At 41.6% G+C, this 16,276-nt stretch overlaps 1 protein-coding gene across 1 annotated transcript; it reads right to left on the reverse strand.

Moving 5' to 3' along the window:
* Positions 1-1,569: 1,569 nt before the first annotated feature.
* On the reverse strand, positions 1,570-3,254 carry LOC128105132 (C-C chemokine receptor 1-like protein 1). The gene has a single exon (XM_052730027.1). It carries the CDS (start codon positions 3,197-3,199, stop codon positions 2,129-2,131), a length of 1,071 nt encoding a protein of 356 aa, XP_052585987.1. The 5' UTR covers positions 3,200-3,254; the 3' UTR covers positions 1,570-2,128.
* Between the last annotated feature and the right edge of the window lie 13,022 nt (positions 3,255-16,276).

Below are 16,276 nucleotides of genomic sequence, written 5' to 3' on the forward strand. Positions count from 1 at the left end.
GCTCTGCCTCCCGAGTGCTGGGATTAAAGGCGTGCGCCACCACCGCCCGGCTGCTGACACTGTTTTCTAATTATGAAAAAGTAAAGTTTCATTTTTTTTCTATTTGATGTTTCTGAAACTTTAATTATTAGAATCATCTTTATTTTTTTGCTGCATCTTCACATACTCTATGACTTACAGAAATATAACTAAATACATTTATTTTAACTATATAGTCAAAGTCATTTGCATGATACTATGTGGCAGACACTCATATCAGCACTTCGTGTATACTGTCAGTTATTCTTCATGCCAACCCCATCAGGCAAATGCCACTATCATCAACACTTCAAAGATTGGAATCATTGATTTCTGAGAACTTGAGTAGCATGTCATAGTTACCTGTCAGAGTAAAGATCTAAAAAGAAATGAAATATTGCAGTAACAGAAGAAAATATAGGACAAATTAGAAAAGATGGGCTTATGCTGTGGGATGGTCTGTATGTCAAATGTGTTGCTGATTAGTCAATAAATAAAACATTGATTGGCCATTGGCTAGGCAGGAAGTGTAGGCGGATCAAGGAGGAGAAAAAAGCTGAGAAGTGGAAGGCTGAGTCAGAGAGACATTGCCAGCCGCCATGATGAGAAACAGCATGTGAAGATGCCGGTAAGCCAAGAGCCATGTGGCAAGGTGTAGACTAATAGAAATGGATTAATTTAAGCTGTAAGAACAGTTAGCAAGAAGCCTGCCATGGCCATACAGTTTGTAACCAATATAAATCTCTGTGTTTACTTGGTCGGATCTGAGCGTCTGTGGGACTGGCAGGTGAGAGAGATTTGTCCTGACTGTGGGCCAGGCAGGAAAACTCAAGCTACAGGCTTATGAAACCTTTACACAATATTTAAATAGCAGAAGCAAAATTTTAAAAAAAATATGAAATTTATGACATCAAAATTAGGTATTTGTAGCCAGACAGTAGTGGCGTACTCCTTGAATCCCAACACTGGAGAGGCAGGTGGATCTCTATGAGTTCAAGGCCAGCCTGGTCTACTGAGTGTGTTTCAGGACAACTGAAGTTACCTAAACCAATCAACCAACCAAACAAACAAAAATAATCCCACCAAACCAACCAAACAAACAAACAAAACTCTTCACAATTTTAGGGGTTCCTATTCAATATAGTGTAAAATCAATGAAGTAATAAGTTGATAAATGTCATTTGTGATGAATAAAGCATTACAAAATGAAAGTCTATCTCTTTTCCATCATGAGATAAGAGTGGTAAATGAAGTTATCAAACCAAGGGAGGTCTCCTGGGGGAAGCAGGTGGCAGTCACTGAAAATGGAACCACTAGGTGAACTGAGTTTCATGGTTAAACATGGTAAAATGATTCTTACATCTCACATATTGGCCCTGCTATTAAGCAAAGACAAAGCACTTTGAAGTATTTTTCTAGACTAGATACAGAGGACTTGCAGGATTAGAAAGGGTAACATGGAGGTTAATATACAGTACATATACTATATTATATTAATTATATTATGTTATAATATATACTAAGAGGCCTCTTCCCTTAGGGAGAAGAATATAAACAGGAAAGGTGAATGTCCTTCCCTATTTACTTGCCATAAGTCTTTGGCCTTAACAAATATAAAGTTCTCTCTAAGGACTTTCCTACCCAAAAGATAAAGCAGTGCCTCAATAGATCTCAAGTACTTTGACCTTGAATTCCAGGGTTTTCAAGAGTTCAGGCCATGCCGTGGGGGTGCAGTGGAAGAGGCATCTGCCATCTCCATTGACTTCCAGATTCAGAGTATACACAGTTGTAGGCTTAACTGGTTCCACAATCATTTGGAGTAGGGTTCACTCTATTTGACAATCCTAATGGCCACAAACTCTACCTCTTGTGAGGCCTAAGTCCTTCCCTGGAACCTGTTGGCCCAGTCTTTGGAATGTCACAATTTGTTCATACATCTTTCTGACAGGAAGAAGATCAAGGCAAACATTAAAGAGTTGACTTATATCTAAGCTACCTGCAAGGTCCCTCTGATCTACAAGACGATGAATCCTCAGACAGTATCTGTCTTGGAGAGTTACACTGTCATTCCATTCTCTCATGGATCTTTGTTGGCATTCAGGGGTCTGAATTAGAAGCCAGCAGAAATCTCATTCTCCCCTGTGGATGGAGACATGGCATTGGCCCTCTGTGTACGGTCCATAGAGAGGAAGGGCAGCCATTTTGCCAGGGGTATGGCCGTATGCCTTTGAAACAGCTGCCGGAGGTACTTCCGGAACCGCTCACCCACAAAGACATAAATGACTGGGTTGACACAGCAGTGAGTGTAGGCAATTGCTTCAGTTACCATCAAGGCCAGGTCCAGCTGTTGACTTCTCTCACACCCGCTGGTGAATAGGAAGTCTTCAAAAGCTGAAACAAATGCAGCCAGGTAATAGGGGGTCCAGAGGAGGAAGAAGAGAAGTGTGATAACAAAAATCAGACGCATAGCTTTGGCCTTCTTCTTATTGGGTCTTCTGTGTAGAACATTGATGATCCTTGTGTAGCAGATGATCATGGCCAAGAGAGGTAAAATAAGTCCAAGGAGGTTCATTGTTAGAGCCTGAAACCTCAAAAAATGTTTCAGGCTCTCCTGGGGCAAAGCTGCTCTGCAAGTATGGTAGGTGAACTCCAACTGGGCCTTGAAAAAATACAAACAAGGGATGGAAGCCAAGATGGCCAGGACCCAGGTGATGATGCTGGTGATGATGCCAAAAGTGACAGTCCTGGCCCTCAGGGCAAACACTGCATGGACGATGGCTAGGTACCTATCAATTGTAAGCAGCGTGATGAAAAACATGTCACTGTATAAGCCCAGGTAATAAAACCCAGAGAGGAACTTACACATGGCATTACCAAAAATCCAGTCTCCTTTTATTATATAGTCAATCCAGAAAGGTAATGTGAAGAGGAAGACCAGATCAGAGATGGCCAAGTTGAACAGGTAGATGCTGGTCATGCTCCGAAGCCTCTTATGCTGCATGAGCACCAGAACCACCAGGATGTTGCCTATCACGCCAATGATGAATACCAGGGAGTACAGGGGGGTCAGCACTGTGACTCCAAATGCCCGCACGTCCATGCTCACACATAAAATACCGGGAATGTAGTCATTCTTGGCGACTGTGTTGTAGTAGGGTTCTGTAATGGCTGAAATATCCATTGTAAACTCTTCTATGGATCAAGGAAAATGGCCTCTATATTTACTTCGCTATCAAATGCATAGGGCTCTGGAAAACAAAGACAAGGAAATGGATACATTTCTTCAACCAATTGAACTGTTTACTAGTACTTAGAGTTTATCAAAATCTGAACTTGAAATGGTAAAAAGGGGTTCCAATGTCCTTTCTGCCCACATTAACCCAGTAATCTAAGAGAGTCACAGAACAAACAAATAAGTGTGTAAATAATTTACTCAATGATTTAAGCTGTGAGTATATAAGAACATATTATCACACTGTGCAAACTAAGGATTCCAAAGTAACCCCCCCACACACACACCGCCCAAGGGCTTAGACATTGGACTTAGTATTTAAATCTCTAGAGGGTCCACTTAATTCTCATTTTAGAGATGATGACCCAGAGGTGCAGAGTGTAGGAACTGTGACCCAGGACACAGAATGATGAGAATGAGAGCTGGATTGAAACCTGGGATGCTCAAAATCAGCCCTGCAACTGTTGGACTTTCCTACCTCTAATCAAAGAGCTGGCTCTGCTCCTGGAGTCTCTACAAACCTTCTAGGAAGAGGGGCAGTCTTAGCAAAGAATTAAAAAACTTAACAGCTTCATGGATTTCATTCTATAAAGATTCTCAGTGAGAGGAGCAATGGCCTTATCAGCACTTGAAAAGGCTTCCCTTCCCTTCCCCCCCCTCTCTCCCCTCCCCTCCTTCCCTCCCTCCCTCCCTTTCTTCCTTCCTTCCTTCCTTCCTTCCTTCCTTCCTTGCTTGCTTGCTTCATACCCACCTACCTACCTTCCTTCTATTACTGTTGCCTAAAAATCAGGCTACAGCTGTCATTTGGTAGATAGGGTCATGAATGTTCTGCAATGAAGAAAGTCCCCCTCTCTGACTCTATTATAGCTGAGAGAGTGAATTCCTACTAGAACAACCTATCACTTTATAGGTTAAGACTCAAGGTACCAGATTGTTTTACTTAGGCTGATTCATATCATGTGGCCTTTATTTGTATAGGTACTTTACAGTTAACTCAGTATCCCTCTGTGAGCACCATGAGAAGGCTAGAAGGAGGGCATGACCTGGAAACAGATATGAAAAATGGGCTCAAGGAGGAAGAGATGCTGAGATCCAAAAGGTGACACCTTATAGGAGCTAGATGGAAGATGGGATTCTAATGCAATGAATTCTGAGGTATTATTTTTTTTTTAAACCTGGATTGCCTTGAGATAAACAAAAGACCCAATAGATAGCTTACCACTATAGAAACTTCTTCCACACCATGTATGATTGTATACATTTTCAATTCTTTACAGTTAGCTTTTTGAAGAATCCTCCAAAAGGGATATGGGCTTTGTTGTAACATACTAGTTCTGTGACCTTGGGTGAATTAGCCTGTTTCTTTGAGCCTAAATTCCTAATCTGAAACCAAGGAGATTAATGAATGCACACCTTGCAACGATGCTATGAAGCTATGTGAAAAATGTCCCTTCATCTCCAGACAGTGAATATCAGGGACCTGACTGTCATACAGTGGTCCTGCTCTAAAGTCTGTCATTACCAGATATTCTGACCACAATGTTTGTATTCCTCCTCTCCCTACCAGGTTTCTTCTAGGTAACATAGAAAGTGATTTTTCTTGATTGTCAATGACAGTTCTTCCATATGAATCATGCTATGAAATCTCTAGAAAGCTGGACTTACAGAATTAGAAAGTCAAGTTGTGGCTACAGAGCCTGAGGAGAGTTTGGGAGAAGGGTGGAGAAAGGATAGTGAACATGACAGTCCTGAACTGGACAGCAGGACTAGTCTCATGCTCTATAGCACATATAGTAAGGTGACTATGGTTGATAACACATACTTGAATATTTCAAAATAGCTAAAGAGGATTATCGAGGTATCCAGGTACCCAGAGACATCCCATTCCTCTGGCTGACCATTACACGCTGTGCCATGTACTGAAATGTCCCCTGTATCCTTTAAATATGCAGAGGTGGCACATGTCAAATAGAACCTAAAAGCTTAGAAAATAAGTAAACACTTCAGTAAGTTGTTACTGACCAGAGTTTTAGTATTTGACCTGAATACCTATCAGTAAAGTATGCTGCACCTGCTCCATCAATCCTGCAATCACCCTGGGCTTCTACTTCGCTCCCTTCTGGGGTCCTTAGACAATGTTTCCTGATTATAAAATCCATACCTGAACAGTGGTCTCTGGACATTAAGGCACATGACAGAAAAGGGAAGACTATTCTGCTTCCCTTTTGTCAAGAGGGGTCCCTTCATTTCCTATCAGCTCTGTCCCTGTGGTCCCCCCTTCACCTCTTCACTGTCAGCCCTCACTGGGGAAACTCAGCTGGCAGTCAGGGATGACTGAGGCAGAGACTTCTGCTTTCTGCTGCTCCTGCTGGTGCTGAAGGGGGAAGACACTCAGCTTGGCAATCAGGACTTCTAGCTAGGTTGGCAGATTTACAGCAGAGTAAACAAAAGTTGGGGAGCAGTATCATTTGGGACAAAGTGGTTCTCAGGAGCCCAGATCTTTGTGCATTCTCGCAAGGTGAAGGCAGGTTGAGTTCAGCACTGTCAGGTGGCATATTCAGCACCATCTGCCTACTGAGGGACCCCAGCTTTATCTGCTCTCTCTAAGTTGTTAGGTTGCAACAGTTCCAGTGCACACTGCTGCTAAGGAGACATGACCCTGCCTGCGGTTGGAGGAGAAACAGAAGGCCCATGCTATCATTGACTCTCCCATGCCTGTGAATAGCTGCTTGAAGAAGTCTGCCCCAGGGCCCTTTCACAGTCCTCAGGTATACCTCTAGATGCTGGAATCTTCCAGTAACAGTGTCCTGTAGCTTGCTCATTTGTGAAGTGCCTGGGAAGAGATGATAAGAAGTATCTAGGCCCAGGATGATGCCAGATGTTTGTTGTGGCTCGTAAGATTCAATTGTGTGCATCTGTTCCATGTCCACACAGCATGTGGACAACTTGTAACTGGCCACTATAGAAATCAACAAACATTACCAAGGCTCTCCATTTCAGGGAGAAGCCAGTTTTGTGTATTTCCTATCAACTCACTACCCAGGTCTTTTTGATTGAATTACCCAGAACTGTCATGCATCCTAATGGGGGAACTACAGGAGCAATAAATGTTGTCTATGAAAACTTCCCTTTCTTTTTTGAAAAATCTAACACTCCCTCCAAAGACTTCTAAGGCATGCCTAAATTTAGTTATCACAAATATATACTTTCTATGAGCCTTTGCCCCTGAGTCTCATGCACTCTTTTCCCAGAATATCCAGATAGGGTCAAAAAGACTTTGCCTCTTGGCTTTTTGCTTGGGTAGTGTTACTTCTTTCTTTTCCAAACCCATATCATGTATCATCCATGACATTTCAAGAGGGTAGAACAGACCCCATCCTACATGTACATATACAAATGCACAGTCCTTAGTTTTGCCATGGCATATGTATATAGTGGAGAGGTGTCTATTAGATGAGAGAAGCATGTAAAAGGCAATATCTACCCATATATTTTTTTGTTAGTTAGGTAATTGTAGAGCTCAGACTGTGCCCTGCTGTAAGTTACTCTGAGGGACTAGAGGCTAGACAGATCCTTGACATGCAAACAGGTAAGTAAAGGGCTAACAGATAGTAAATATGGCAAATTTCTGGTTTCTTCTTCATCCTTCTTATCTGAGACAATGGCCAGCAGGGACTTACTTCTGGCTGACTGGTCCAGATTGGTCAGATATGATAAAGCCATTCATGAACATGTATATCTGAAGTTGATGACTTATCAGCCCCCTTTCTTTGTTCAAGTTGACCAATCCAACATGTGTGGACCTCCCAGGTCACCCAAAATGCTTGTAACTCCCATCCCTCCAGTGGATGTCTCCAGATCTTCTTTCCATTTTTTGAGGTGTCCTTTCTGCTCTGCTATGTGTGGGGTGCCTAAACTTAACTCTTTGTGGATGTTGGATTTAAGGTTTTGTTACATGGTGGCCTCAGGCTAGTATACTAGTCTCTGAAGGTATACTTCTTACATGTCACTATCACTTCTTCTGTATTCTAATACCAGCGAAACTCACAAAATCAATCCACACTCAAGGAAGAGCTATAGAGTCACCATGTAAAAGTCTGTACAAGGATAAGAAGATTTAAGACCACTATTTACCTTCTACCCCAATGCTCAAGTTTATTTCAGGTCCCTAGCCAAGGAATTCCTTGAACTCTTCCATTCTCATGATCAGCTCCTGGATCTTTCTATTTCCAATATCTGCAGCATTTCACAATCTCTGTTCCCAGAATCCTAGCCCCTGACCACTCCCTTCACTGTCCATATTTTGTAGCACCTTGATGCCAAAGGCCTTTGACACTAGTAGGACCTGAATGCACAGATGTTCAAAATTTCCACAGACTTTCAGTCTCCCCATATATTTCTAATCTATTATTCTAAAACCCAAGAGTGGACAATAAAACCAATGTCCTACATAAATTCTCAACTGCCTTACCTTTTTATGTTCTTGTCATGTTCAATTAGCAAAACCTCAGACTTCAATAGATCTAACTTCCTGAACCAATGAAATTGGATATTACTGAGAAAAGTCACACAACCATAAGGACTGGTGTCACTCTATGGATGAGACATATTTAAAAGAGTCTATTAAAAAGCCATATTTAATGTCTATCAGCTGTGTTTCTGTCCACAGATCATTACTTAGAATCTTCTGCCTGTATCTTAATTTTCCACCATCATCTCCACTCATCAACCTTGCTTCCTATTCCACTGAGAAAATAGGATCTAAACTTTCAGCTTCTTCTCTACTTTTTCCTCTTTACTGTATACTTTAGCTCTGCATTCAGTCCTGTTTCATAGACAAATTCTATAACCCCAATCTAATTCACTCTCATTTTGTGCAGGGTCCCAGCCTATTTCACCTATTCATGACCACAACCTAACTTTTTTTTTGTCTTGTTAGTTTTTACAATGCCCCAATGGATTATTTCTCTGAGTACACACACACACACACACACACACACACACACACACACACACACACACACACCTCTGTATTAAGCAAGCAAGCAAGCAAGCATCAAAGAAAGAAATCCTCTCTTGATGCTACTTCCATCTCCAGACATTCCTTTTCCTCACTCTTCATCACAATAGTTACTTGAAAGAGTTGTCTTTATTTTTGTTCACTGTTCTTTCTGAAACTGAGTTTCTGCTGCTGGTTCCTGTTTAATGTCTTAACTTGAAGCCTTGTGTGCTCCAGGCACAGTCCCTGAGCCTGCGCTCTCTTATTTCCTTCATATCTAAGTATATGCTATTTTCTCAGTAAGGTAGTCTTTAACCATCTTATTTAAAGTAGAAATTGTGGCCCTTTGCTTGCTTTACTTATCACTACCTAACATACAAAAATATAATTTAGTTACTTGTTTACTGTTCTCCAATGAACATGAGTTGTGAGAAGCTGGAATGGTCTCTCTTCTGTTGATGGATATAACTCACATGATATATGTTCAATAGGAACATTTAAAAATCCCAAGTTAGAGATTTGGCTGCACGGCAGCTGGTTAACTGAGCAGCTCCATCTGGGACCCATATTCTCCCTATACAGTCTTTAGGCCTTGCCCTGTTCAGCCCAACTTCACTTGGGACAACCATATAGCTGCTAGTGGAGTTCGTACCCAGGTGTGATAAAACCCAACAGAGAAAGGACTTCTTCTCTTATCAGTTGGTAGACATGAAGCATCCTGGGCAGATACTGTGGAAAAACAGTCACTTTGAAGGGAATTTCCTAGGTGGATGTAAGTAAGACAGAAGTATATGTATGTATACTCAGAAATCATCCATTAGAGCAGCAGTTCTCAACCTGTGGGTCATGACTCCTTTGGGGATCAAATGATCCTTTCACGGGGAGGGGTTGTATATCAGATATCCTGCATATCAGAGATTTATAGCACAACAGTTGAAAATTACAGTTATGAAGTAGCAACAAAAATAATTTTATGGTTTGGGGTCTCTACAACATGAAGAACTGTATTAAAGGGTTGCAGTACTAGGAAGGTTGAGAACCACTGCATTACAGCATTTTAAAAAATAGCAAGACTGAATAGGCTGGGATCCTGCACAAAATGAAAGAGAGAATCAGATTGGATAAAAGGACTAGGAAGAAGACAGAAATTTGCAATATTTATTATCTATTTGTGAGCACTCCCCTTAGTTGTTTGCCTGTCAATGATTTTATAGCCTCTAGTCTCTAGTCCTTCAGAGTAATTTAGGGCAGGGTTTAGCCTGAGCTCTACAATTACCTACCTAACTAAGAAAATAGATGAGCAGGCGTTTCTCATTACAGGTTTCTCTCATCTAGTAGACACCACTCCACTGTATACATATGTTAAGCTGCATCTGCCCTGGCCATGCCCACTGCAGGGCAGTGTGGAGTATGGGACAAATTCCTCCTTTCAAGCCTTCAGCCACAGCAAAATGCACAAAACAGACACAGGGGGGCAGGATTTGAGAGCCTATGAACACAGGAAGAGCACAGCTCTGGCTCCCAGCTTCTTTCCTTTCCTGTGTCCTCTGTGCTTTGTGTGATGGCTCCTATTGACAAAGGCCACAGAGTAGGACCACAAAGCTACAAAGAGGCTGTCTACCAGAACAGCAGCACATTGTGGTCTGAGCCTAGTGAGGGGGCAGGGAGGAAAAAGGAGACTGATAAAATGATAAAAGTCTTTTCTACCCCAAGTTCAAGCTTCAGACAGTCTAGTACACATACCTGAAAGCTAGCTGTGATATAGCTGGATCCTGCTGTATCTGGTATCTGCTCCCCTTTATGAGAAGAAGCACGTCATGTCTCTGAAGTACATGTGTCTTCCACGGAGTCCTAGGAAGTATGAATCAGACAAAGCCAGGAACTAGTGTTGCTCCAGGTGACGTTGTGGTGCAACAGTGTCATTAGGAGCTAGCTGGACATATAGGCTTCTAGGTCCAGCCCCTCTCAGGGGGAGGAGCTGTCTTAATAAACTCACTGAGTGCTTCTTATTTATGTTAGACTTTGAGAATCCTTTGTTAGACCTTTGCTGTTCAGTGATGGCAAGACCTGAGGGCCAATCAGAAACATGGGCTGTCCCACAAACTACTAAATGGAAGTCTGCACTTTCACCTGATCCCCTGGGGACCTTATTACACATTGCTATGTGAATGTATCATGGTCTAACGAGGTATAAGTCTGCATAGAGTTCAAGAGACACCTAGGAGAGAGATGGCTGGAGTAAAAAGTACAGAGCACTCATTCAGGGTCTAGTAAGACATGTTGGAGTCAGCTAGATGATCTGGGAGCAGGAGATAGCCACAGACTCCGAATAGGGAGTTAGGTACAGTCAGATATGGATGTTTATTAATAATTTATTATTGGATGTGGGACCTAAGGACAGACCCACTATACTGTACTGTTGTGGTATTGTGTTCCCCAAAATATTGTGCACCCTAATAAACTTATCTGGGGTCAGAGACAGAACAGCCACTAGATACAAAGGCTAGAAAATGGTGGCACTCACACCTTTAATCCTAGCATTCCAGAGGTAGAAATCTCTCTGGATCTCTGTGAGTTCAAGGCCACATTGGAAACAGCCAGGCATGGTGACACACCCCTTTAATCCCAAGAAGTGAGCCTTTAATCCCAGGGAGTGATGGCAAAAACAGAAAGGTATATAAGGCGTGAAGACCAGAAACTAGAAGCTTTTAGCTGGTTAAGCTTTCAGGCTTTGGAGCAGCAGTTCAGCTGAGATTCATTCTGGATGAGGATTCAGAGGTATCCAGTCTGAGGAAACAGGATCAGCTGAGGAACTGGTGAGGTGAGGTGGCTGTGGCCTGTTCTGTCTCTCTGATCTTCCAGCATTCACCCCAATAACTGGCCTCAGGTTTGATTTTATTAACAAGACCTTCTAACAATTCATGCTACATCTGGTGCCCAAGGTTCATGGTATGAATCACGAAAAAGCTGCTTGCCTGTGACCTTGCAGGCCCCAACTCAGACCCGAGCTACCCTCAGCCTGTTGTGGTGAAGCACACTGGTTGGATTTGCTGAAGGAGGCAGAGGCAGGAGGATCCTGAGTTTGAGGGGGGCCTAGGAGGCTTGCTAAGAAGCTTTGGCCAGGGCCCAGGCACAAACGGTGGCAGCGGGACCATGGAGGCAGCAGCTGCTGCTTTGAGTTGCTGGCTGCTTCTCATCATGTTGGTGACTGCGGTAATGCTGCTACCTGGGACAAAGGGTTTACTACTGCTTGTTCAGAGAAGAATTGCCAGGACCATCGTGTTACAAGAAAGCATCGGGAAAGGTCAGTTTGGAAAATTTGGCAAGACAAATGGTGGGGAGAAATTGCTGTGAAGATTTTCTCTTCTAGGGAAGAACACTCATGGTTCCGAGAGACAGACAATTATCAGACTGTGATTACTCCAAACCACAGAGGAGGCACAAAATAAAAATTAAAAAAATAAAAAATCTGCAGGGAACCATGACCATGCCTAACAGTGACTTTGAAATCTTCAAAAAGATGACAGGAATCCACAATGATGACTCCACAAGGACTATGGCAAAGTCATTAAGCTGATTAACACCACCAAAAGATCGACTTTGGACTACAAACTACTCAGGTCAATTTTGAGATGGCTAGCTGAGATGATCCAGCCTGACAGACTACTTGAACAAGGACTTGAAACAAAGCCTGCAGCAACTGGACAAATGATACAGGACTTGACAATTCACCAAAAAATTTTCTTTTCAGGATCCCCTAAAGATGTCTTCACCCCCAGAAAGTAGGAAGTAATTTTAAGAAAACAATGCCCACATTCCCAAGAGGTGGGGTGGGTGGTTTTTCGGTCGTTTAATGAGTTATGAATATTGTCATTGTTTATGATGGTTGGTTACAAGTTGTTAATTGTTAATGGTCAGGAAAAAAGCTGAACAAGGAGATAGATTCAGCGGTTTTGTTTTTTTTAAAAAAAAAGGAAAAAGAAAGAAGAGAATATAGATATGAGGTAGATCATTGACTCTATTCTGAGAAAAAAAGATAAAGAATTAATAGGATAAATGGGTAGATCACTGAATCTACACTAAAAAGAAAAAGGGGAAGATATAAAATGACAAAAGGTAGATTACTGAATATTATGAAAAGAAAAAATACTTTTAAAAGGAACTACTTGTTTTAAATAGGATAAGTAATGAAATTTTTTGTCTGAGTTTATCAAATGTTACTGGACTGGACATTGTTAATATATATAATGGAGTTTTTTGTCTGAATCTGTCAAATGTTAATGGACTAGATATTGTTAATGTAATTTTTGACTGTACATATTGTATATACTTATTGGATAGTTTTTCTTGTATTAGTTATAAGCTTTTTTAAATTTTAGACAAAATAAGGGAAAATGTGGTGGTATTGTGTTCCCCAAAATATTGTGCACCCTAATAAACTTATCTGGGGTCAGAGACAGAACAGCCACTAGATACAAAGGCTAGAAAATGGTGGCACTCACATCTTTAATCCTAGCATTCCAGAGGTAGAAATCCCTCTGGATCTCTGTGAGTTCAAGGCCACATTGGAAACAGCCAGGCATGGTGACACACCCCTTTAATCCCAAGAAGTGAGCCTTTAATCCCAGGGAGTGATGGCAAAAACAGAAAGGTATATAAGGCGTGAAGACCAGAAACTAGAAGCTTTTAGCTGGTTAAGCTTTCAGGCTTTGGAGCAGCAGTTCAGCTGAGATTCATTCTGGATGAGGATTCAGAGGCTTCCAGTCTGAGGAAACAGGATCAGCTGAGGAACTGGTGAGGTGAGGTGGCTGTGGCCTGTTCTGTCTCTCTGATCTTCCAGCATTCACCCCAATAATTGGCTCAGGTTTGATTTTATTAATAAGAACTTTTAAGATTCCTGCTACACTGTACAGATAGATATTTACTTCTAGGGCCTATTCTTATGCTTACTGAGGGCCACTGGAGTCCTGGAGTCAGTTATGAATTCTGAGTGGTATATGTGTGTGTGTGTGTGTGTGTGTGTGTGTGTGTGTGTGTGTGTGTGTGTGTGTGTGTGTGTTTAGTGTGAGTATGCACATGCATGCAGAAAATGTCATGTCTTCCTTTTGCTGGTGAAAGTGGAAATTAAGTTTCCTGCCACAGGGGCTGTTTGACTATATCTATGATGCAGTGGGTATATATTTAGCTCTAACAATTAAATCTTTAGGAATTTATCTTACAAATTACAGGTTGTGAGGAAAGAATGTTTGCTGGGAGTGTGTAAGTGTTGGCTAGTTTTACTTGAAACACTACACAACCTTTTATTCAAACTCAAAATAGGATAGAAGGCCAGAAAAGTGAACAAATGCAAAGTGATTCTTCAGCAAGTTCCTGAGTAGAGTTCCACTTTGAGGTGTCTCTGGTATCTCTTGAAGAAAACCCAATAAACTGCTAATACCCGTGGTCTCTGATGAGTGGGAAAGAAAGAGATAAAGACTTGTTCATTATTTTGTACTATTTGACTTTGGAACCAGGTGTAACTATTATCTAACTACAGTTCTCAAAATGTGTTCAAAGGATCCTTGGGGGATCACACATACATATAATTTATCTATAAGTTATTCCTTTTTGTCCTTTCTAGAGAAAGCCAGTCTTATACTGCTTGCAGTACACTTCTACAGGATTTCTCCAGGCCCTGCCTATGCAAGGAAGATTTTTGCATTTGCCTGATTATCTCTGGGCAGAGGATCTGATGACAATAACATCTTTGGCTGCTGAGTTTGGAAAGAATCTTGCTTTTACTTGAGTATATGTATTTTCCAATTCCCTCACATGCTGAAACCACCTGTTTGTATGCTTAACACCGCCTAGTGCTTCTTCATGGGATGAGGTATTAGCTTGCTTTTCTAATCTCCTGGCTGGGCTCAATTTCAAGACCTTACATTCAAACTATTTGCTTGTGTCTTCAGTTGAGGCATTTTATGCTAAATCTATGGTTTTCTGAATTGTGTATTCTTGATCATGTTCTCTTTTTCCTTTTGTGGGGTTTTGTTATAGAGGGGGCAGAGATATGTTATTTTATTTTCAGGATTTACATCTCCTTTAGCTCCCTCCTGACTGTTTCCCCATCATTGAAATGTGTTTAGATCTCCCAGAAGATAATCCTGTGTGTGTAATGCTTGCTAACCAAGGCACAAAGATAAAGAAGCCATAGCATCATGAAGGGATATGTATGTATTCCTGGGCGCTGACCTAGCCATTTTCTGATGCTTATCTTTGCCTGCCTTCCTCTTCTAGATTCCTGCTTTAGGATTCCTCCCTCCTTCCCTCCCTCCCTCCCTCCAAACAGGATTTTATTTTTATTTTCAATTGTGTGTATATGTATACGTTTGGGTGTGGGTTTGTGCATGTGGTATAGTGACCACAGAGGCCAGGAAAGAGCATTGAATTCCCTGGAGTTAGAGTTGCACATAGGAGAGTTCTGTGAACTGAACTCTCATCCTATACAAGAGAAATATGTGCTCTTAACCACTATATTAGTCAGACATATATGTATGTATGTGTGTGTGTATATATAGATATATGATTTATTAGAATGACTTACAGGCTGCAATCCAGCTAATTCAACAATACAACAATGGCTGCTGTGAACAGAAAGTCCAAGAATCCAGTAATTGTTTAGTCCACAAGGCTGGATGTCTTTGGAATCCCGAACAAGTAGGCTCTAATATTTGGAGTCTAATGCCAGTGAAGGAATGGACTTGATAGCAAGCTGAGGACAAGCAGTCTAAGAGAAAATGCTTCCTTCTTCCATATCCTTATAGAGGCTTCCAGCAGAAGATGTAGCACAGATTAAAGGCATGTCTTTTCCCAACTCAAAATGTACCCTCCATTTTTGGATTTTAGTTCCAGATATAGTCAAACTTACAGCCAAGAATAGACATCACAATCACTGAGCTGCTGTAGTTGGACTTTCCTTTGGACTGCCAGCTCACAAATAATGACATGGAGACTTATTATTAATTATGAAAGCTTGACCTTAGCTTAGGCTTTTTCTCAACTAGCTCTTATAACTTAAACTAACCCATATTTATAAATCTACATTGGTTACCTCTCCTCTGTACTGTATATCTGGGTTCTTCAGTATCTGGCAGTTGTCTATCATGCACCTAGATTCATCACGAGCTCCTCTCTCTGCCTAGAAGTCCTACCTATTTTTCTCCTGCCTAGCTATTGCCAGCTCTTTATTAAACCTGTCACAGTGACACATTTTCACACAGTGTAAACAAATATTTTGCAACAAGCCATCTCTTTCACTCCCCCCCCCTTTTAAATATCAATTCCCATGATAAGCTCCTTCCTGCATCCAGGAGCTGTTGGGTACACACTTTTGTGTGTTCTCTACAGGGTCCCAGAGTCTTTTTAAAGGTTTTGGTTGGGAGGAGTGTTTCTCAAGTTGGGTAGTTCTGAGATTGGAAATTGGTGAGATATTCTTGCTCTAGGTCTTTCCTTCTTGAGCAGTAGAAAAGGAACAAGAGACCAAGTTCTTCATGTAGGGGCCTAAGGTGGGAGAGTTTCTAGAATAGCTCACTGAGATCCTGAACACTGAAACAATGACCACAAATAGAAGAGACAGAGTCAGTGGAAAGCCCTCTTGGGATATAGGGATGAGAGGACGATTCAAAAGACCACAGTCACCAGTGTCCTTCATGACACCCCCTCTCCTCAACCCAGAGAAAGCAATGGCTTTCTACATGTAGTGTGATATCAAAAATGCCCTTTGGCTTCCAGTAGGAGCCTCTCAGTCACACCAGCAGACTTCTCAGTCTGACTCCCTAGAATAATGGAGGTTAGAACTCTCCAAGTTGAAGGGCCAGTGAAACAGAAGAAGGACAATGGGTCATGACAGTACCACTAGTTCACATCAACATGTAATCTCATCTCTGCTGGTGCTCAGAGTTTGGCTTGTTTAGAGTATTTCTGGGTGCAATGTGGAACTAGACAGATAAGAGTTCTCTGAAGCAGATGAATATTCAGCTACATTGGGC

The sequence above is a fragment of the Peromyscus californicus genome, unplaced genomic scaffold, assembly GCF_007827085.1.
Source record: "Peromyscus californicus insignis strain IS unplaced genomic scaffold, ASM782708v3 Scaffold_11__1_contigs__length_118956290, whole genome shotgun sequence".
NCBI classification, from domain to species: domain Eukaryota; kingdom Metazoa; phylum Chordata; class Mammalia; order Rodentia; family Cricetidae; genus Peromyscus; species Peromyscus californicus.

Bases quoted from the DNA above. Each gene is read 5' to 3' on its own strand.
- LOC128105132 (XM_052730027.1), bottom strand. From the start codon at position 3,199: ATGGATATTTCAGCCATTACAGAACCCTACTACAACACAGTCGCCAAG.